The sequence below is a fragment of the Coturnix japonica genome, chromosome 5, assembly GCF_054131305.1.
Source record: "Coturnix japonica strain WE chromosome 5, WE-NBRP24, whole genome shotgun sequence".
Classification (NCBI taxonomy): domain Eukaryota; kingdom Metazoa; phylum Chordata; class Aves; order Galliformes; family Phasianidae; genus Coturnix; species Coturnix japonica.
The window spans coordinates 43,916,617-43,939,243 of record NC_140667.1 but is presented as its reverse complement, the minus strand read 5'-3'; the positions used below and the strand labels follow the sequence as shown (position 1 = coordinate 43,939,243).

Below are 22,627 nucleotides of genomic sequence, written 5' to 3'. Positions count from 1 at the left end.
TAGATTTAAAAGCTCTAGCATGTAGCTTCAAATTATTTTGAAGAGGAATGTAGTATTAGAAGATAAATCATATTGGTATTTTTTGAGTGAGTGACTGTATCTTTGTTATGAAAGAATGGAGTTAGTTCTTTGGCATTAAAAAGAGTTCTACGGGTCATACTGACCTGTCTGTATTTTGTTTACTCATTGTGTTGTTATTTTTGTCAATGATTTATACACTTTGCTGCAAATAAGGGTGTTGTTTTTAAACCTAGGTTGAACTGCTTGAAGCAGCTTTGGATCATAATACAATAGTCTGTTTAAACACTGGCTCAGGGAAGACTTTTATTGCAGTACTACTCACTAAAGAGCTGTCCTATCAGATCAGGGGGGATTTCAACAAAAATGGAAAAAGAACTGTGTTCTTGGTCAACTCAGGTAAGAGGAAAAATATACTAAGTTCCCGAATGTGCTAGTTCTGTTGTCATTGGACACTCCTTAATAAAAGTTGTGTGAAAGCAAATCTGGGAGAAAGTTTTGGCTGAAGCCCTTAACAGCAGGGTTAATAAAGTGATCAAAGAATGTGATGCCTTTCACATTTTGCTGTTTGTACACTTAATACAATCTCTTTATCTCTGGCATCTTCTATTTTCTGACTTAACATAAAAACATTGCATCTGAATTGCAGTTCAGTTAGCAGTTTTTCCTAGTTATAGTTTTATGTGGAGGTAGACTACCATGCACCCCAGTTTAACATTAGCCTGATATGAAGATTGTACTATAAAACACGGTGCTAATAATAGGGCAAACGTCTTGAAAATAAATGTATGAAAATACCTTTGTGAGATTGAGGATTTTTGTTTGTTTTATTTTTAAGCAAATCAAGTTGCTCAGCAAGTATCAGCTGTCAGAACACATTCAGATCTTAAAGTGGGAGAGTATTCAAGTTTAGAGGTAACTGAATCATGGACAAAAGAGAAATGGAGTCAGGAATTCTCTAAGCATCAGGTAATGTATTAAGTATAAATAAGTCAATGGTTAGACCAGATCAGAGCTAGTCATTTTCAATTATACATAAACTGTTCTAACAGAAATTCAGCATGTTAGTAATATATTAATTTTGAGGCAAAACATGTGTAGGAGGTACTTGGGTTGTTGTAAAAAGCTGTCCTTTTAATCCTTTTTTTCAAGTCTCCCTGCCTTGTGGTCAGAGATGTCAGATACAGAAGAAATTTTTAGTGTACATATTGTACTTCAAATGTTACAAAAAATGTCATTCCTTGGCATCCTTTTTATTTCTACCTTTTCAAGTAAGCTGTGTTACTTGGACTATTTTGTCTGTCTTTATTTTACTTTAGTAAAACATGTAATAATAGCCAGTGAAATATATCTAGAGTACTCAGATGAGTAGATGGAATCGATATTTGCTAATGCTGTCAATGCTATCAAGTGTGATGTACAGAAGAGCTTTTTTACGTTACTGTGGCTTAAGATAACTTGTACTCTTTTTTTTATATTGATGCTTTTTTTTTTTTTAAATTCAGGTTCTTGTTATGACATGTCATGTTGCTTTGACTGTTTTGAGAAATGAATATTTATCCCTGTCAAATATTAATTTACTGGTGTTTGATGAGTGCCATCTTGCAATCCAGGACCATCCATACCGTGAAATTATGAAGGTTAGTTTGTACTGTGTGAACGTTTTCATACTTGGTTGCAGTGCAAGGGTGAGTTTGGAAGGGATGAAGAAGTAGGAAACAAGTTAATTTTTGCTGTTGGAGAATAACATCAATGAACCATATTTTAGCATGCTTTGGGGCTGGATTTACTGTGATAAATTAATACTTAACTCACTACTAGACAACTTTTCTCTAATTCGTAGTGATTAAAGAAAAATCTGGCAGTAACCTGAACTTAGGGCATTAAGAGAATTTTCAAAATTATTCTTAATGTCGTTTGTCTTTGGGATTGAGATGTACTAACCAATTCCTGTATTTAAGATACTGATTTTTAAAAACGTTAATAGGGCTCTTGAAGGTATATTGTTAGCTTCATGAGGTATTTGTTAGATATCTTCCCAGATGTCTCTTCAGATTTAACCAGATCACGCGCACTTGTTTTTTGTGTGTTACTTTAGTTTCTTCATGGTGTTTAAGTGTTATGTGTTTTATTGTAAGCATGACAAAGCTATCCTGTGTAATACTAATTGTTTACTACTTTAAATATTTACTATATGGAAATACTTACCTTGAAACATGGTTGCTGTTAAATGTTCTTCAGTTTCATAGGTTTACTTCCAAGTAATAGAAGAAAGAATTTATGGAACATTTGATACTCTATCTGGTACATGCTATTTAAATACCAGCCTCCAACTAAGCACAGAAACTTTCTAACTGCTGGTTTGATTGTAGGCTTTCAGAATGGTAGGAACAACTGTTTGAAGGTATTTCATTCTGGCTTGCTTCACAGATCTGTGAGGATTATCCATCTTGCCCTCGAATCCTGGGATTAACTGCTTCCATTTTAAATGGGAAGTGTGATCCTGCTGAGTTAGAAGAGAAGATAAAGAAACTGGAGAAAATACTAAAGAGCAATGCTGAAACTGCAACTGATTTGGTGGTCTTAGATAGGTATGTTTTTGTACAGTTATGGCTATTTAATTGACTGCCTTTTTGTTTAGTAAGGAATAAACTGGTGTGAATGTTTGCTATTTTAAATCTTAGAGTTTGTGTGTATGTGAAGCCATTACATGAGATGTGGAGAGAAAGCTGAACATATAAAATTGCTTTTTGAGTAACCACTGTTAAGTAGAAAGTCTGTTTGACCTTAATATTCAGAGACTTTATGTTGTTGAAGAAATAAATAAAATTTACATCATAACTGTTTTACTTGTTTGGCATATCAAAAGAGTATGCTTTGGAAAAGCTAAAGTGAAGGTTGTGTTCAAGTGGATTAAATTTGCTTTGCCTTAGATATTCCAATATTTGAAATGTAGGCAGTGATACTAACTTCATTTTTAGGAAGTATATTAGACAGATTAGTGTTCTTAAAATGAATCAATTTGGTATATAGGATGATTTTTGTTTTTCTTTTTTTAAATATATATTTAACTTTGTATTCATTCATGGTAGGGATAGAAATGTACTTGACTATACTTCATACTGCCCCTGCTATTTGCCGTATAACTTTAACAGGCTGAAATAACCTGATCTTTGCCCTCAATTAAGATATACTTCTCAGCCATGTGAGATTGTTGTAGACTGTGGACCATATACTGACAAAAGTGGATTGTATGGAAGACTATTAAGGGAATTGGATGAAGCACTTCATTTTCTAAATGACTGCAACATATCAGTACATTCAAAGGAAAGAGATTCTACGTTAATTTCTAAACAGGTAAGGTTGTAAGCTGGGTAAAAAAAAAACTAGGGAATTGAAGTCTTACTGCTTTTCTTTGCACCATGTGTTCTATTACAGAAACTTTCTATGCTAGTCAGCCTGGTATATCAGAGCAAAAAGATTTCCACTTGATTTGCAGAGAATCAACCCTCTGTATATAGTTACAATTTGTTTAGAATTTTTTTTTACCCTTAAATCTCACAGCAAATAAACTTCAGGGAATATAGTATAAAGAAGACAACTTGTTTTGTATTTTCTCATAAGAATGGAAGAAGGAAGAAATATTTAGAAGAGCAACTGATATCCTGATTGTTTTGAGATACTTCCATTGTAACTAATACGTATAGTTCATGAGCAGTACTGTTTGTATCTCATATGTGGATGTGATTAGTTATTTCTTGTTGGACCACTTGATTCTGTGTAAAGAAAAAACTTGTCATCAGCGATAATGCTGATTATATTCAAGTGTCTATGTTGTTCGAGTAGTAAATAGTTCTTTTTTTTCTGTTCTGCCTACACATACCCTTTTTTCCTTTGAAAGGGAAGACTTAACTCAGCTGTGCAATTTCATGTTTAGGTATTTTTGGAAGCTTGGCATTTATCGCTAATAAATTAAGTAAAAAGTACCTCTTAAAGCATTTATCTTGTTATGAGTTTTATGTTAAACACAATAGATAATGCTTCTGCTTTGAATATTGAGCTGCCTCAAGAAGTTTTTTCCTTCTTAGCATAATTATCTGAAGGTAATTTCAAATACCAATTTCATCAAATTGCAAAATTAAACTTTTTTTTGAGGCTCAGAAATGTGCAAAGCTCAAAGTTGAGTTTTTGGGACTTAAGAGGGGAGGAAAAATGGCTCCATTAAATACCAGAGTTTCCAGGGTTGCCTAAATGACAAAAGCCAACTTTAAATATCTTTGTAATAGAACGTATCACAATATTCATAAGCTGTATGACATGAGAAACCAGTTCTGTTTTATGTGAATAACTTACGAATGTACTCTTTTGAACTGATACTTGAATTCATCTGTTGTAGATATTGTCAGACTGTCGAGCTGTGTTGGTTGTTCTGGGACCCTGGTGTGCAGATAAGGTAGCTGGGATGATGGTGAGAGAGCTACAGAAGTATATCAAACATGAGCAAGAGGAGCTGCACAGGAAATTTTTATTGTTTACAGACACTTTCCTAAGGAAAATACATGCACTCTGTGAAGAGCATTTCTCACCTGCCTCACTTGACCTGAAATTTGTAACTCCAAAAGTAATAAAGCTGCTTGAAATCTTGCGCAAATACAAACCATATGAACGGCAGCAGTTTGAAAGTGTTGAATGGTATAACAATAGAAATCAGGATAATTACGTATCGTGGAGTGATTCTGAAGATGATGATGAGGATGAAGAAATCGAGGAGAAAGAGAAGCCAGAGACTAATTTCCCATCTCCTTTTACAAATATTTTATGTGGAATTATTTTTGTGGAAAGAAGATACACAGCAGTTGTTCTAAATAGGTAAATCTTCTTTAAAAACAAAAAAAGGCATGTTCAGCTGCCTACACGTGGATGTTTACATTGTGAATATGGAAGGGATTGTCTTTTATCTTCAGAACTCTATTTAAAGTTGCATTAGGGAATTATACCAGATCCTGTCTCAAGAAAGAATAGCCAAAAAAAAAACACAAGTGTTTGTGTGTGGATGGGGAGAGCAAATGTATTTGAAAATTGTACTCAAAGGGTAAAATAAGAGTACTTGTATTAATTGTTCTTTATATATTTGCAATGGATGCTGGGAATTTCTTTAACTTAGTGAGAGCTATACTTCTGGAAATTTTACCATTAGCTTACTAAATCATTTTACTACATGATACAGGCCTGCAGAAATGCAAATTTTCACTTGCCAAAATTCCTCTGAAGGTTTACCAGTACTACACTAGGCACTTTCTTACAGTTTTCACCAAGAAAGATAGGAATTCTGAAATTTTTGCCAAGATATACTTTGAAGTAGTCTCATTCCTTATCAGTTCTCATTCCTGAATGTGATCAGTGATAGATATACTTAACATTCTTAATTCTTAAACACCGTTTGACACAAACTGGGTGACATCTGATTTATATTTTGGGGGAGAAGGGAAAAAGTAGGGTTTTTTCTTTTTTAATAGAGTGCTAAAAGTGTACTTTTGCAGTCTGCTTTTTGAGTTCTGCATAACTCTGAATCTGATGCTTCAGTTTTTATCTCTTACCTGACTGAGTTGTTTGAGCTGCATAATATAGTCATTGATCTACAGACTTGCCTATGTATTTTTTATGCACTTTTTTGTTACCTTTCTACATTCTTAAATGTATATGCAATGTAATGCAAATCATGTACTTCAGTGGAATTAATGTTCCCTGTAAATAGCTCCTGAAAATATAACTTCAATAGATTCTTGCAAAGTTGAGGTGTTTCACTACTAAACAAGAAGTGAACAGAATTGTTAAATATTAGCTTAAACTACAAATCCTTTAATTTCCAGCGTCTCTCACCAGGTGTTCTCATAGACAGACTTATGTGTTATTAATATATATTGAAACCAATAGAGAATATGATATCTAGATAGAATAAGTAGCCACTTCCTGCCATTTTTAAGCCTTAGGCATCTTTGGTGCAAGTTATGGGCAGCAAAGAAATTAAACTATACAACTTCTGTTGAAAATTAGATTGCATAATTTCAAAATGCTTCTTTACTTAATGCACACTTAGTCACAGAATTCCTGGAAGATGAGCAGACTTCAGCTGGTTGACAGAAGCCTGTAGGCCTTCTATGGGAGATGCTTATGTTCGAAGGCCTCTTCTGATTGCAGCAGTGTTGGTGCTGTATGTAAGGAAGATGTAGTTTCCTGAATGAGGAAGTCATGAGGGTTTGAATTTGTCTATCAAAACCTCTCAAGCTTTTAATGGTCCAGTGTTGATCAGAACTAACTTGAAGTACTATCAATTTAAACAAAAATGTATAATATGGTAAAACAAACTTCATAAAATAGTATTACAGTATGTAGTTCATGATGACTTAAGGAAGGGGCAACCCTTCCAGAAAGTAGGTAGACTGTTTGTTTGTTTGTTTTTCTCTGAAGTAGTAAGTAAAGCAGATCTTTCTTTGGAGAACTTCAGCAGCAACTACTATTCATGTTGTAAGTACTACAGGCTAACAAACAGAAACAAAACCAATGAATCTCTCCTCAGAAACTAACATTCTTATGACACAACTGATGAAGTGGCCTGTTTACTCTCTTGTCTGTACAATTGAGTCCTTTTCTGAAAAGGTTAGGGGAACTAGAAATCACTTTCTAAAGCTCAGTATCCATTCACTTTCATTGCAGTGCCTCACTGCTCTCCTAGGGAAGGATCTTATATCTCTTTGGAAAACAGTTCCTTTTTAGCTACTAGGACTCACATTTTCTATTAAATTATGAGGTTAAAGTCTTAAATGTTTCTCGAAAGCATTCCAAATATCTACATAGTGGTGTGTTTATTCAGTTGCTCTTAATTTTTCTCAATTTCTGTAATAAGTAGGACACAAAAAGAGTATTTCTAGTGTACAGTAGTAGTTGCTCTTGAAGGTATACAGCTTGGTACAAATGCCACACAGAAAAATAACTTTTTAAAGTGTTGTTAAAATTGTAACTCTTTCTTAAAATGACTGTCTCAAGAGCCTAGACCACATATGAAAAGTGAATCTGTTCAGCTTCAAGCTAATAAAAGCGCATCTTGGTACAAGGGGATCCTTCTAGTTTGTTTCTGTAAGGATACCAAGCAATTTGTCAGTTTTCCATTATCTCATTTATTCTTCCTGCCCATTACAGTTTCAACAAAATACAAAGGAAGGAGGTGTTCTGGGTTCCCATAAACTACTAGAATCAGTAACCTGAGTAGTAAGTACTCCAGTGGGAGAGGAAGGAAAGAGAACTTAGCCAGCTAGCTGCTGCCAATCAAATGGAAAATGGCTATGTACTGGTTGGTAGCTAGCACAGTACCCATCCTCTTCTGTGAGGCAGAACTTCTCGACATGTAAGTGGGAGGGGTTGGAATTACTGTTGAGGGTATATGGAAGCAGGCTTTCCTTGGACAGGAGGAACACCTCTTGATGAAAACAAGGGGTGTACTATAAGAACTAGTACTGGGATGGCTATACTGAGACCTACAAGAGATATAATTGTGTGAGGAACCTTGGTTTTATTGGTTCTCCTCTCTTAAACCTGTATGGCTGAGAAATCCCATATTCTGCCCATGCTAAAAACAGGTCTATTAAGGGTGCCATGGCATAAACAATTACTTTTATTGAGCAAGGTAATAATGCTTTTAAATCCACAGATATCTGGTTCTAGATTCAGTCCTTTTTTATGCAAGCAATTTTCTCTGGTGCTTGAAACTAAGGCTGGCTTATATGGCAAGATGTCTAATTTTTGCACTTCCACAATTTTATTCGTTTTTAAATGTTGGTTTTGCAAACAAAGGATTGTTTTCCCCTGTCTGGCTTGTGTGACTTCTAAAAAGCACATGATATTTTTAGGTTGATAAAAGAAGCTGGCAAGCAAGATCCAGAACTGTCTTACATCAGTAGCAATTTCATAACTGGACATGGCATTGGCAAGAATCAGCCTCGTAACAAGCAGATGGAAGTAGAATTCAGAAAACAGGAAGAGGTAACTTCAAGAAAAATAATTGAAACTTGCAGTAACTTCAGTATTCTTCTTACAGGCAGAATCAGTCATTAGAAGTATGGGGAATACCTGTGGTTTTACAAATATGCATGCTAATTTGGGGTACAGATGTTCTTCATGAAAAATAACAGATGTTTAGATAAATTGTATGTCACATTGCACAAACAAAACTTTATGTAAAGCCTTATTTGAAGTCATGATCATTTCTTGTCAGATCATTAACTTTTTCCGTTGTATTAATAGTAAGTATAGTAATACTATACAGCAAATAGAAGTTCCTAGTATTTTTAACAGCTGTTGAGCTTCTTTTGTTCATTTTTGCTAAAAAAGCATTTGTTAAATCTCTAAACTGTATAAATGTAAAACTCCATGGTTTGAACACATACGATTTTTGGAGGTCAAATGCATTTTTCTCCCACCTAGGCTGGGTTGCCAACTTTCTGGCTTTTGTAATGATACTGTTATTTAATATCTTTATTTTTTTCTTTTTTTTTTTAAATCATTGTATGTTTCTCTCAATTTGACCATTTACTTGGTGCGGAGAGAGTAATATACAAGTCAGACTTCAAGAAATGCACGTTAATGCGGCAACACCAAAATTTTAATTGTAATAAAGCTCATGTAACATAGTAGGTTGAGAGCTTAATAGTGAATGTACTTAAAGGAAAAAATGTTAAGTGTCTTATAAAAGTAATGAAGTTAATCGTGCCTAATAAATCTCTAATAAAATCACACACTATTTTATATAGGAGTGCAAAAAAGACATTTCTGTCATCCAGAATATATAGTCTTGAAAACCATCACAAACAAGCATGGGCTGAATCCACTAATGAAGGGTTGTTGTTTATATGCTGCTTGTATTAAAACTTAAAATCAGTGTATGTTGATGGTATCGATTCTTTAACAAATTTGAAATACACACTATTTAGTGTTATGGGGAGCCTCTCTGTATATATTGTAATGAGATATTCTGTAGTTTTTACTTTTTAAGTTTTTTTAAGATGTTTACTTCTTTTCTTGAATTTGTGATCTAACTTGGCATTGCTCCTAATGTTCTTGAAAGTATTCTTTGTTTCTTCTCACATTTCTCCAGGAGGGGATGGGAGAGGAAGTCCTTATTGTTTAGTAAATATTAAAAATAGATGTACCAACTCTAGAATGTGTTGTTCTTTTATTTCCTTCCCAAAAGGGTATATTTCAGTCTCAGAAATAATTTATAGGAAGAAAAATCGCTCTCCTGAAGGCAGTATTTTATTATACTGTATTTATAAAATGTAATTAGATGTGATGCTTCCCTGTTACCTGATTGACAGTAGATCCTTAGACTTGCTTAATTCCACGTATCAGATATAATTCCTAAAAATTGGTAAAATAGCCCTGCTGTGTTCTGTAAACACTAGCAGCTTTACATCTGCATACTTGAACAAGTTTTTGGAATGCCTGAATAATTCCTCTTAGCTCTAATAGCATTTCAATGAGTTGAGCGATGCAAATGGTGACAGATCAATCTCTCAAATTTGTCTTCCTTACTTTTACAGGTTCTTAGAAAGTTTCGAGCGCATGAGACCAATCTTCTTATTGCTACCAGTATTGTGGAAGAGGGCGTTGACATACCAAAATGCAATTTGGTGGTGCGTTTTGATTTGCCCACAGAATACCGCTCCTATGTGCAGTCAAAAGGAAGAGCTAGAGCACCAATTTCCAATTACATAATGTTAGCAGATACAGATAAAATTAAAAGTTTTGAAGAAGATCTTAAGACATATAAAGCAATTGAGAAGGTATGTGACCAAGGGACTGTGCCTACTTTTCTTAAATTTATTGTAATGTGTTTTAAAGGAAAAATCTCTTACTGTGTTCTGTTGTTCTGTTCTTGAAATGTTAAGATCCTGAGAAATAAATGCTCAAAATCTGTTGATACCAGTGAAACTGAAACTGAGCCCATTGTTGATGATGATGATGTGTTTCCACCGTATGTGTTGAGGACAGATGAGAACAGTCCAAGAGTTACTATCAACACTGCAATTGGACACATAAATAGGTATGAGGCATGTTCACTTTTACCTCTTTTCTATGAATGGAAAGTTCATCACTGTATCTTGTAACACAATATTATAGGCTTGGGCATTGTGCACATTTCATCTTGGAAATCTTGACAGGGTCTTCCAAAGAAAATTGTCATGGAAGTTTGAAGGCATGGTTTGCTTGTTTGTTCTTTACAGATATTTCAGCTCTGATAATAAACATAATAATCGATTCTTTCTTAATAAACGTAGTCCTGTTGATAAAAGCTGCTCTGAAAACATTTAGTTTTAAAACTGGTAGCAAGGTTGTTTTTCTTTTCTCTTACTAAGCTAACTTTAAAAACAAATAAGTAGCTTATTAAAACTGTAGTACTGTGTTCCAGTCATAAAATTCACTCTTACAAAGTCAGCGTGTTGTTGGGTTGAAAAAATACAATTCTTTAAGGTGAACATAGTACCATTCTGCCAGACTGGAGACTATTTCCAAGGGAACTAACCAATACTATATTTGTAAAGTCACAGCAGTTAGAAAAGGCCTTTAGAGACAGGTTAAGGTGAATGTTGTGACCCTCTTCCAAAAAGGCAAGAAGGTGGAGACAGAGAAGCACGACTGCTTAACTCTTTAGTATGAATACTTTTGGAACATGTTTCCATAAGTATAAAGAAGTTGTGAACAGCCAACAGTTTCATCAAGACCAGTTTTTGCATGTCTGAACCTATTGTTTCGTGTATGACGATGTGCTTGACTCTGTGAACAAAGGAAAAACGGATCATATAAAATCTTTCTGTTAACTAAAGCTTTTGATGTAAGTTTGTCTGTATGGCAATTACGTGATACAGGTTGTTTGAGTGGGTTGCCTGGCAAATGGAATCCAGCAAAGCAGTCAGATTGAGACAGAGTGTAATGGTAGATAACTTAAAGTGTAGCTGGCATGTGGTTATGCATGGTACTGCTTTTGAGCCATGAGAAGATCCAGTGCATGTCACTCTCATGGTTGAATAAAAAGTTCCTTGACACATTTGATCCTGACATGTGTTCAAGAAGCAAGGAATGTGATTACAGTGGAGGAGATGTCTAGAGGTTGAGAAACAGATGAAAGGAAACTCTGGTACATGGGATGGAATGGTGTCATGGAGTTAACTCTAAATCTGTCTGTGTCTGTGACAGGGGGACAGCCTGAAAAAGAGGAGAGGAAGGGGGAGGGGGAGGTATCAAATGTTTACAAGCTAGTTTGGCCAGGTTCTGTGATTAATGGGGAGGCAGAACCCACAAACCTGCACCCAGGGTAAGTGGGGGAAAAAAATGGGAAGGGTAGACAGATGGTTGATGGGCATAAAAACAAAACAGTGGCAACAATCTGAGGAGGAAAGCTAATTTTCTAAATCAGAATGCAAGATAATAGTATAATGCAGTATAATAGGAATTGAGGCTAATAAATAAAAAGAGTGAGAGAGTGGCCAAACCGAAGGCCTTACGCTAAAGCTGAAGTGATGGTGACAGGATGTACACTGCAAAGATGAGTAGCAAAAAAAACAGGACAGTCTCGTGTCTTGTGAGCAGTTTCAGCTTTCCCTCTAAACAGAAAATAGAGATGCAAAGTCCTCTGGGATATGTAGTCCTTCTCTTCTGAGAACTGGGTACCTGGAAAATCAGCAGTCTGTGGAACTGAAGCACTAACTCTTTTAACTCCCAATGCTTTATGTGATCTTATGATGCGGAATACTGATAACAAAAATCATAAAACCGTGACAGGTAAGAGTTATCGGAAGTGTCTTTAAGTTTCACTTTGCAAGTTTTGATTATTTGAAAAATCTCTTGTCAATTTAGGTACTGCGCTAGATTACCAAGTGATCCATTTACACACCTAGCTCCCAAGTGTAAAACCCGAGAACTACCTGATCATACATTCTACTCTACTCTCTACCTGCCAATCAACTCACCTCTTCGAGCATCAATTGTTGTAGGTATTTGGGGACAAAACATAGAAATAAGTGAATTTGTTGGTATAGATGTGTGCATGCTCAGTTTTTTAAATTGATATTTTTCAATGTTAATGAAAGTCACATGACTTTCTCTGCCTGCATTGTGCTCTGTAACTGCATGTAAACCTATTTCTGTTATCTGTTTTTGCAACAATTACTATCTTTTCGGTGGGCAAAATATTTAGATATCCATTGTTTTTTTGGCTTGGGGTTTTGGTTTTTTTTTTGCGTGCTTATGTATCAGATGTAAGTAAACATGCTTAATTGTTTTTCACCAGTAGTATTTTGAATTCAAAAGCTTTTGGTTTCTGTAGAAAAACAGTGTAAATTAGCATATCTACACAAAGCTGTCAGTAGGGTAACATGTTATTAAGTTTTGTTTGTCCAGTGTTTATGTTAAACTGTTCGTAATATATGCGCTAATCAACTGAAGACTTCAAGAAATATTAAAATGTTTCTAGGGTCCTCCAATGAGTTGTGCAAGATTGGCTGAGAGAGTTGTAGCTCTTATTTGCTGTGAAAAACTGCACAAAATTGGTAAGAATTTGAAAAGCAGTATCTGTTTGGCAAGTTATTTTCTTTTTTTTACAGTTAAATACTGAAGATGATCAAGACATTATGCATGATTTTCTGCTGAATCTGTCTATTCTTACTTCCTTTCAGCTTGTTTTTGATATCATCATGTAGTTCATAGTTTAGCTTACATGGTGTAAGCTGAAGTAATTTTCCAGTTATTTAACTTAATTTTGTCTTAAGCAGCAAATGCAACTTTAGTGAAACCCGAAGAGATTTCAATATTGAACATATTCAGTGTATCGTTCTCTAGAAGGTATTGGTTGTAGATCAGGATTTAGATACTGCAGGCAAAAAATAAATTGTTGGTTTTTAAAACTGAGTTTAAGCAAAATCTTACAAATCCAGAGCCCCAAACTGTTCTTTTTACTGCATCTTAAGTCATGGTCCAGAAATAACATTGCAGGATTATTTCAACTGTCTTGTCTCTTATAAGAGTGAATTCTTAACTATAAAATATTTTAGAGAATGTTATCAGAGCTCTGGTGCAATACAGAAATGTAAATATTTTCTTAAATAAAAACTATGATAAGTTATACGTGTTGATGACTGAAACCATACCAGTGGATTTATCACAGAGTAATATTTCTGTGTCCCAACTTCATGTTGAGTGCATAGTCAACAGTGTCATTTCCTATTTTAGAACGATACATGAATATAACTGTTCCTTTTTTGTTACTTTAACTTTTTTTGAGAGTTTTTTTTAGACTTTATTTCAGTTACTGCTTGCTTTTTGTGGCCAAAGATATTTGAATTTTCTCGAATACTTTCGTAACAGAATTCAGGTTTTCATTTTCTATTAATTTTTCATGAAGACATTTATTGTAATATTTTATATTTTAAAATATATACTAAAACAGTAATCTTTATCATTCCTTTCCCAACATTGCACTTCTGAAAACTTACAATAGTAAGTGAATTTTAAAAACTTAGGTGAGGTGTTTTCCTGAACATATTTGTATGGAACTTACAAGGTGAGAGTGTGATTGTATTTAATGCTATTTATTTGTAATCTTTCACAATACCTAGGTGAACTGGATGATCATTTGATGCCAGTTGGAAAAGAAACGGTTAAATATGAGGAAGAGCTTGATTTACATGATGAAGAGGAAACCAGTGTGCCAGGAAGACCAGGCTCTACAAAAAGACGACAGTGCTACCCTAAAGCTGTTAGCATTGCTAATGTTTATTCTTTTCTGATAAGAGTCTTTTGGAACAATTCAGTTTGTACTTGGTTTATTATATAGTTTTGACTGTATGGAAACTTGCATTATTACCTGAATTAGCTTATGCGAGCAAATGTTATGGAAGTGTGCTTGTAGTTCCAAGTTTTGAAGAAACTGTACATTCTTTGTAACTGTTTTTCCTGCTACTGCGTAAGAATAGGCAGCAGAAGATATACTTGCTTTAAACCCAAGGAAGGCAGCAGTCACAATCTGGTCATAAAGAAGGGGTTGCTTTTACCCCTTTCTGAGTATCAGAACACCCCAGGGAATGTGATCTCCAAGTAGAAATTCTCCCCTTGCATCTGCCAGCCCTGAAATTAGATTAGGTAAGACCATGGGTCCACTCCTTTTGGTCACGCGGGTGAATTGCTTCCACCTGTGCTACCAGGGCTGTATACACCCCTTCACAAAGTGCTCAATCATTGATTTTATCCTTATGATTTACTCAGGAATCTTTCTTCCTCCCCTGTAGTTTCTGAATTCTGCCTTGTGGTCCTTTGAATATGATCGGTAACAAACAGAAGCTTCTGGTAGTAGCTTCTGACAATCTTTGCATTTCATGAAGAAACCTATAGCTCTTTATCCCATCTGAGAATGTCAGCATGTATTCTCAGAGCAGTAGTTTATGGTGATGTGCTGTACCAACCAAGAACTTCATTCTTGGATTCTTCCACATACTCCAATTTTAATAGTAGCTTAAATAATTGGTTATTATGAAACACCAGGAAAAGAGACTGCGTCATCATAAAGAATATTATAGAGCGAATTACAAGATTAGGAAACCTTTTTTTTTCCTGCAAGACTTATTGGCCTGAAACTTTGCAAGGTGTTTCTTGGTGTTTCTTGTCACCACAAGGGCCTCTTACCTCTAGTGATTTTTCTGAATTAAAGCTACTTGTAAAATGCATGACTATATTCTTTCTCATTCACAGGGGTTGATTTGTCAAGTAATGCATCGTTCTTTCTCAGCTTTTTTTTTTAATACAGAATCTGAGAATATTTTCCCTCACTTCTGTCCCAACTTTTCACATCTGGAAAAAAAGCTTTGGCAAATGTTTAAGGTCTACAAGATCCTCTTGGGCTTAATATAGTTATTAAACTTATGAGTAATTTTCCACTAAGCCAAGGCCTTAGTTTTGCTACAGTCTAACTTTAAAATCCATAACTACATGCATTGCAGTTTGTTTTTAGATAAGCAGAAGGATAACATTCTGAGATCCGTAAAGATCCTAGCAAATGTAAGGGATGATCTATGATAAATATGAGCAGCAGAGATAAAATTGTTCCTAGCTGTGGAGAGCATTCAAATTTACAAGCTAGATTTGTTAATAGGAGACTTTTACCATGTAACACTAGGCAACACCAGCTATGTATAAAACTTAATATATTCAAATTGTATTTAAAGAAAATTATGTTTTAAAACTGTTTATCTAGGGGAAATAATCTGTGTTAATAAGATGTAAATTCAGCTGAGCTTATAGGAAAGCTGAATTACTAGATCATAAGGTGTTTTTTTTTTTAATGTTGCTTCTGACTCCTTCCCTCTTCCCTCATTTATTTATTTATTTTCATTCTAGTGTTAAGATTGAAAGATGTTGGACATAGGGCATTCTAGGTATACTGGATAAATTGGCATCAAAAGCTTAGTTGTGTTAATTATGAAGTTATGTCTGTATTGTATAGTTAGACTTATGTTTCTAACATAGTGGATGGTTAGGGGTGTAGTGTAGTGCTAAGTTCCCTTAGCAAACAGGAAGATCTGGGAGCATTATTCTCTTTTGATGACATGAGCTCCACAGTTCCAGGCCATGTTGCTGATCAGATGTTTTTGTGTAAGAAAGAGCTTATGTAAGTCTAAATTAATTTTCTTATTCCTCCTTTTTAGCAGTACCTTACCAAATAAGCACAGGGATGTTTGTTCAAAGAATAGCGTTTAGGTTAGTTTTGCTGATTTAATCATGCTAATGTTTTTCTATTTTATGTTTTTTAGATTCCAGAATGTTTGAGGGATAGTTATCCCAAACCCGATCAGCCCTGTTACTTGTATGTAATAGGAATGGTGTTAACTACTCCATTGCCTGATGAGCTCAACTTTAGGAGACGAAAGCTATATCCTCCTGAAGATACGACGAGATGTTTTGGCATATTGACAGCCAAACCAATACCTCAGGTAATGAATTTAGCTCCTTTATTTTATCTAATGTGCCTCACAATCTCATTTTTCCAAGCTGAAGAGTTGGAAATGATCATAAAAGGCAAGAGACGTCTGAATAATGACTTTAATATGTTTTAACTTTTGCTTAGACCTCAGAGGTCTTGATGTGTGTCCCTTCCAACTGGACATGAGTGATGTTTCAAACAGCTGGCAGACTTTCTGTCATTATTATTGTGGTAGCAAAGTGTTAGCAGCAGTCTTTACATACAAATGTCTGAACTGTGTAACTAGTACTCTGTAGAGGAATCCTATTCTGAATTTTTCACTTTTGATTTTTTGATTATTTTTTTTCCCCATATTTAGATTCCTCACTTTCCTGTGTATACTCGCTCTGGAGAGGTTACAATATCAATTGAGCTTAAGAAATCTGGTTTTACTCTGTCTTTGCAAATGCTTGAGCTGATAACACGACTCCACCAGTACATTTTCTCACATATTCTTCGTCTTGAGAAACCTGCACTAGAGTTCAAACCCACAGAAGCTGATTCAGCCTATTGTGTTCTACCTCTTAATGTTGGTAAGAACAGAGGTGCTTTTTTAAATATTCACTTCTAATTCTTTTAGCAAAACATTTTTTAATATTTATTTTAAATTTCAGAGATTAACTGCTGAAATAATGTCGTATGTGGTAGTATGAAGTCTTATGTCAGTATTCTTTTTATTTCTTATTCACAATTCTTAATTAGATTTAATTTGGTGATGTGAGTTGATTTATAGCAAATTCCAGTTGACTCAATAAAGGTGTAAAATCGTACACATATATTTTTGTATGTGTGTATATATATATTTATCACAAGTAAAATAGAAATATAGAATAAGAAAGCACACTGGATAAGAAAAAAGAAGTTGTAATTTACAACTTGTCAGAAAAACTCTTCCTGAAAAACTTTCCTGTGAATAATTGTGTTATACATTTTCCTTTTTGAAGTTGATGACTCCAGCACTTTGGACATTGACTTTAAGTTTATGGAAGACATTGAAAAGTCTGAAGCGCGTACAGGCATTCCCAGTACACAGTATACAAAAGAAATGCCTTTTATTTTCAAGTTAGAAGACTACCAGGATGCAGTTATCATTCCACGGTGAGTAGCAAGGATCTATTTGGACATTCTACAAAATAAGCATGGCTGTGAATGAGATAAGAAAAAAAGGATTTTGTGAAAGCTTAATTACACAACATATTCTTCAGCAAAGAATTTCAGATTTTCACGTAGTATCCAGTGAGCATCACTAAAAGGTGTTTCACAATCCTGGCTTCAGTTTTCTAACATTGTATCTCTATTAAAATAGTTGTGTTCTCCTTAGAAGGCTATGGTGGATTTACTATATTAGGTATTTTAATTTTTGAATTTTAAGCTTATTTGCCAGTGTGGATAGAATACATTTTTTGTATGGGAACTTTGATTCTCTGAACTCTACTGACTCTAGCACAAATAGGAAACCAGATTAAAAGAAGCAAAGTTAGCAAGTGTAATTGGTGTTTGGAATTAAGGAATCATCATTTGCAGAATTACTCTTCAGACTGTTATCAGTATATTTGATTTTGAAGTTGTTAAACCCTCATTTATTTAACTAGTGTTTGAAAATAAAAGCCCTAAATTGAGTTATTTAATGGTTTTTCACTTAATCACATTCAAGCATCAAGAAATCACCACCACAAGCTTTACTCTAAGGATAAAACATGCTACACTGTTCTTTTTTTTAGGTATCGAAATTTTGATCAGCCTCATCGATTCTATGTAGCTGATGTATACACTGATCTTACTCCACTCAGCAAATTCCCTTCCCCTGAATATGAAACTTTTGCTGAATATTATAAAACAAAATATAATCTTGACCTGACCAATCTCAACCAGCCACTGCTGGATGTGGACCACACATCTTCAAGGTAAACAACAATCATATTTCTGTTTGATATTTGAAATACAACAACAAAATGCTATTCTTTTTCCCCTATGTGATAAAGTTAAAGGTTTGTGCTTTCCAAAATACTGTTTTTTCTCTGGTGATACCTTGCATATGTTACACTCAAGTTACAGTTGTATATTGCTTTTATTCTTTTTTTTCCACTTCATAATGCGTTACAGGTGAATTCTAAGAACAAGTCGTCACTTCAGAAAGTTTAAGCTTGTAAGTTTTATTTATTAATAATATACTTACATTAGACTGTTTTCACATGTATTTTAGACTTAATCTTTTGACTCCTCGCCATTTGAATCAGAAGGGGAAAGCGCTTCCACTGAGCAGTGCTGAGAAGAGGAAAGCAAAATGGGAAAGTCTGCAGAATAAGCAGGTAAAATACAAGTATTAATTCAAGTTGCCTCTGCATTAACAGTATCCTGGAGACTACCCTTAGAAATATAATTATATTCTTCCCGTCCCAGATACTGGTTCCTGAGCTATGTGCTATACATCCTATTCCAGCATCATTGTGGAGAAAAGCAGTTTGCCTCCCCAGCATACTTTATCGCCTGCACTGCCTTTTGACAGCAGAGGAACTAAGAGCTCAAACAGCCACTGATGCTGGTGTAGGGGTTAAATCACTTCCTGCAGATTTCAGGTTTGTATTTTTTCAGTATGTTTAAAATCTGACTTCATTGAAAACAAGGGGAAGACTTAACTGCTGTGAGAATTTGAGATTGATAGTCTCTGTTTAACTCAAGTCACTTGTCAGTGACACTGATAATTAAAGACTTGATTGGAAATAGTGACTACAGCATCTAAATTCACTTTTTAACAAGTATGTGCATGTAGTTATCTATAATCTTCTTAACAACGCCAACATGTTCTCTTCACAGATATCCTAACCTGGACTTCGGATGGAAAAAATCTATTGACAGCAAATCTTTCATCTCCATACCTAGCTCCTCTTTGGTAGAGAATGAAAATTACTGTAAGCACAGCACAATTGTAGTCCCTGAAAATGCTGCACATCAAGGTGCTAATAGAACCTCTTCTGCAGAAAAACATGACCAAATGTCTGTGAGTTACAGAACACTGCTTGATGAGTCACCCAGTAAACTCCAAATTGATGTCTCAGCAGAACTTGCAGCAATTAATGGTGTTTCTTATAATAAAAATCTTGCCAATGGCAATTGTGATTTAGTTAACAGAGACTTTTGCCAAGGAAATCAGCTGAATTACTGCAGGCAGGAAATACCTGTACAACCAACTACCTCATATCCCATTCAGAATTTATACAGCAGTGAGAACCAGCCCAAGCCCAGCAATGAATGTACTCTACTGAGTAATAAATACCTTGATGGAAATGCTAACAGATCTACCTCAGATGGATGCCCCAAAATGACAGTGACCACCAGTACTTCAACAGCTATTAATGTTTCAAAAGACAAAGTGGATTCTGAAAAGAACACTTCCAGTGGGTACTCCTCAAAAACTCTTGGTCCTAATCCTGGTCTCATTCTTCAGGCTTTGACTCTTTCAAATGCTAGTGATGGATTTAATCTGGAGCGGCTAGAAATGCTTGGTGATTCATTTTTAAAGCATGCCATCACTACGTACTTGTTTTGCACTTACCCTGATGCGCATGAGGGACGGCTGTCATACATGAGAAGCAAAAAAGTAAGTAGCAACAATCCAACGCTATCACATATAACACATTATATATAATAAATATGAATTACATTAAATTTATATATTTATATATTTATATGTATATAAATACAGGATGAGGAGATTGATGCTACTATAGCTGTAATTGAAATTGTAGTGGTTTTTTGTTGTTTTCGTTGTTTTTGGTTTTTTTTACAGTTTGTTTCTAAAGCAACTGAATACAGGGCTGAACTGAACTGAAAGTTTTGGGTTAACGAGAACATATTTGCTGGACCAAACATTTGAGTTGTTTAGAATAGAAACTCTAAATGGGAGCACTTGAATCAAGAGTTAGCAGCACAGAGCATTAGACTGTAGCTTTACTGACCTTTTATCTCTTTCCACAATGGGTTGCCTTCTGCAAAAACTTTTTGCATGATCTTACAGGAATACTGCAAATGAAACAAACAACAAATTGTACATAACAGTTAAATAAAAATTTATAAAAGTATTTTAATGTAAATATAAACAGTAGTGAGCAGTCTTCATTTCTGCTGTTACAATTTTAGAATTCTAGAGTAGTAATTGTTTTTTTCCATGTAACATGAATTAAATTTAATGTTGAGAATTTGATTTGAGTACTTCTAATAATATGCATTACTGAGGATTAAATAGACTGAGTAGTTTCCTCTTGGAAAACAAGGAAAGCTGGATAACTTGCTTGCTTCAAATAAAAGTTGCAGAGCTCTTGGAGCTGGTTTGGAGGAGGGCCATTAAGATGGTCAGAGAGCCATCTGCTATGAATACAGGTTGAGGGAAATGGGCTTGTTTAACTTGGAAAACAAAAGGCTCTGGGGAGACCTCATTGTGGCCTTCCTGTACTTCAAGAGAGCGTATAAACAGTAGGGGGAATGGCTGCTTACATGTGTCTGTAGTGATAGGACAAGAGGGAATGGTTTTAAAGTGAGCCAGGTTAGGTATTAAGAGGAAATTTTTCACACAGAGGGTGGTGATGCACTGGAACAGGTTGCCCAAGGAGGTTGTGGATGCCCCATCCCTGGAGGCATTCAGTGCCAGGCTGGATGTGGCTCTGGGCAGCCTGGACTGGTGGTTGGTGATCCTGCACATAGCAGGGGGGTTGAAACAAGATGATCTTTGAGTTCCCTTTCAACCCAGCCCATTCTATGAATAAAAGCAATTGAATATTTGGGTTCAGATTTCAAGACTTGAAAAAGAAATGTGGAAATTGTTTATAAAATAAGAAATGGAGGTCATAAGTTGGTAGTTCAAAAGTAAAAGAAACTCTTGATGTTTGTGTCTGTGTTTTTCCTTTCCTTTTAAAATATTTAAAAGCTTTTGAGTCTATCAAAATAACATCTGGATTATAACTTAAGTTTTTTTATGTGGAACTGTTTAACATTTTCTATTGCTAAAGTTTAGGTCAATCTGACCCTAATAGTAATCATTTTTCATTCCAAATCTAGCTTGAATGTTGATTGTTAATACTGATAATTAATGATGCTTGTCCAGGTTATATTTACTGTTATTCTAAAATTAGTAGTAATTTTATTTTGCAAAGAGAACTTAGTGTAACAGATTTCTTTTAACTGAAATTGTCACATCTAATATGTTTAACTTAAATAAATCTCTGCCATGCTGTGAATTGGTTTCACTGTGTTAAGAAATGTGAACACCCTTAAGAGCGCTGAAGGAAATGCACGATGGTATAAAATCTGACCTGACCTCATAAAATCAATTTGGTCCTTCATGTATTAACCTTTTCTTTTATAAATATGTGTCCAGAGATTTATCAAAGTTTTTTTCCTGAAGGTCAGCAACTGTAACTTGTATCGCCTTGGAAAAAAGAAAGGACTGCCCAGTCGAATGGTGGTATCGATTTTTGATCCCCCTGTCAATTGGCTTCCTCCTGGTTACATAGTAAACCAGGACAAGAGCAACACCGATAAATGGGAGAAAGATGAAACGGTAAGAATTCATTTAACAATGTTGATGAATAATTGTCTACATCTTTTCAGAATAGTTTAATGACTGTGATCTGTATCCCCTAACTTCTACCTCCTCCTCTCCCTCAGGTATTTTGCTACATTTTGGAAAATGAAAATCTATATATTTATTTCATTTCTATCTAAAACATAACCCTAACTTAAGGAAAATGAGTGGCAAACTGATCCCAAATAGAGCCCAAACTAAGGAAATTTGTTGAATATCATCCAATATATGTTAATGGAAAAGCGGGAAATAAAAGCTTTTTTGCTGTAGTTAAGGTACTCTCTTGAGTTTACCTGGTCTGAAGTTTCTTCTGAAAATTTTAAGCTGAGTTATCATTATTGGTTTTGCTGTAGCATATGTATGCAGAAGAAATTTCAACCGTCTGCTATTTAATAAATGTATTTACCTTCGTAGAATATATGAAGCGATGTTATTTTTCATAGTGCTTTGGAGAATGAAGTTTACAGCTGGCTTGAGAAAATATTGCTTGCTGTTAGCTAGAAAGCAAGGACAGTTGAGAATTCCTCTTCATTGAAAATAAAATGCAGATGTAGACACCTCTTAGTGCCTATCGCTAAAAACTTGGCAAGTCTTAATGAACTATGAAAATTACTTTCTGATTGAACTCATTTTATGTCAGGAGTAGAAGTGAATGTTAAGGAAACACCACTGATTTACAGCAGCCAGTGATTTAGTTTTTAGGTGATAAAAATAATTTGGAGGTTAGGAGAGAGGTTTTCTATTTTTATTTTTTTTTCCCCAGTACGAAGACCACACTCAGATTGCAGAACCACCAGAGGGCACATGAGAGGGCTGTTAGGTAGATGTACTGTGCAAATAAATATTTACTGCAGAATAAAACAACTTGATTATTGTGGTTTTATATTGTGCCAAGATTTCAAAGACTGTTTTACCTTTCTAAAAATAAAATAGTACATTTGGGACAGGTGATAATCATTGCTTTTAAAATG

At 34.8% G+C, this 22,627-nt stretch overlaps 1 protein-coding gene across 11 annotated transcripts in view; it reads left to right on the top strand.

Moving 5' to 3' along the window:
- DICER1 (dicer 1, ribonuclease III) overlaps window positions 1–22,627 on the top strand; it is a 58,507-nt gene that overhangs the window by 22,718 nt on the left and 13,162 nt on the right. For 9 of the 11 annotated variants that reach the window (XM_085550530.1, XM_085550534.1, XM_085550532.1 and 6 more), the window contains exons 5-24: window positions 255–417; window positions 857–987; window positions 1,524–1,658; window positions 2,449–2,609; window positions 3,207–3,375; window positions 4,415–4,887; window positions 7,923–8,055; window positions 9,612–9,854; window positions 9,960–10,114; window positions 11,926–12,058; window positions 12,542–12,617; window positions 13,683–13,822; window positions 15,870–16,049; window positions 16,398–16,611; window positions 17,023–17,176; window positions 17,800–17,982; window positions 18,282–18,387; window positions 18,479–18,654; window positions 18,893–19,676; window positions 21,477–21,632. In XM_085550530.1, the coding sequence (XP_085406656.1) occupies window positions 255–417; window positions 857–987; window positions 1,524–1,658; window positions 2,449–2,609; window positions 3,207–3,375; window positions 4,415–4,887; window positions 7,923–8,055; window positions 9,612–9,854; window positions 9,960–10,114; window positions 11,926–12,058; window positions 12,542–12,617; window positions 13,683–13,822; window positions 15,870–16,049; window positions 16,398–16,611; window positions 17,023–17,176; window positions 17,800–17,982; window positions 18,282–18,387; window positions 18,479–18,654; window positions 18,893–19,676; window positions 21,477–21,632 (4,065 nt within the window). Of the gene's footprint in view, window positions 1–254; window positions 418–856; window positions 988–1,523; window positions 1,659–2,448; window positions 2,610–3,206; window positions 3,376–4,414; window positions 4,888–7,922; window positions 8,056–9,611; window positions 9,855–9,959; window positions 10,115–11,925; window positions 12,059–12,541; window positions 12,618–13,682; window positions 14,206–15,869; window positions 16,050–16,397; window positions 16,612–17,022; window positions 17,177–17,799; window positions 17,983–18,281; window positions 18,388–18,478; window positions 18,655–18,892; window positions 19,677–21,476; window positions 21,633–22,627 lie in introns of those variants that run through there. The other 2 variants (XM_085550536.1, XM_085550537.1) reach the window with 2 other exon arrangements.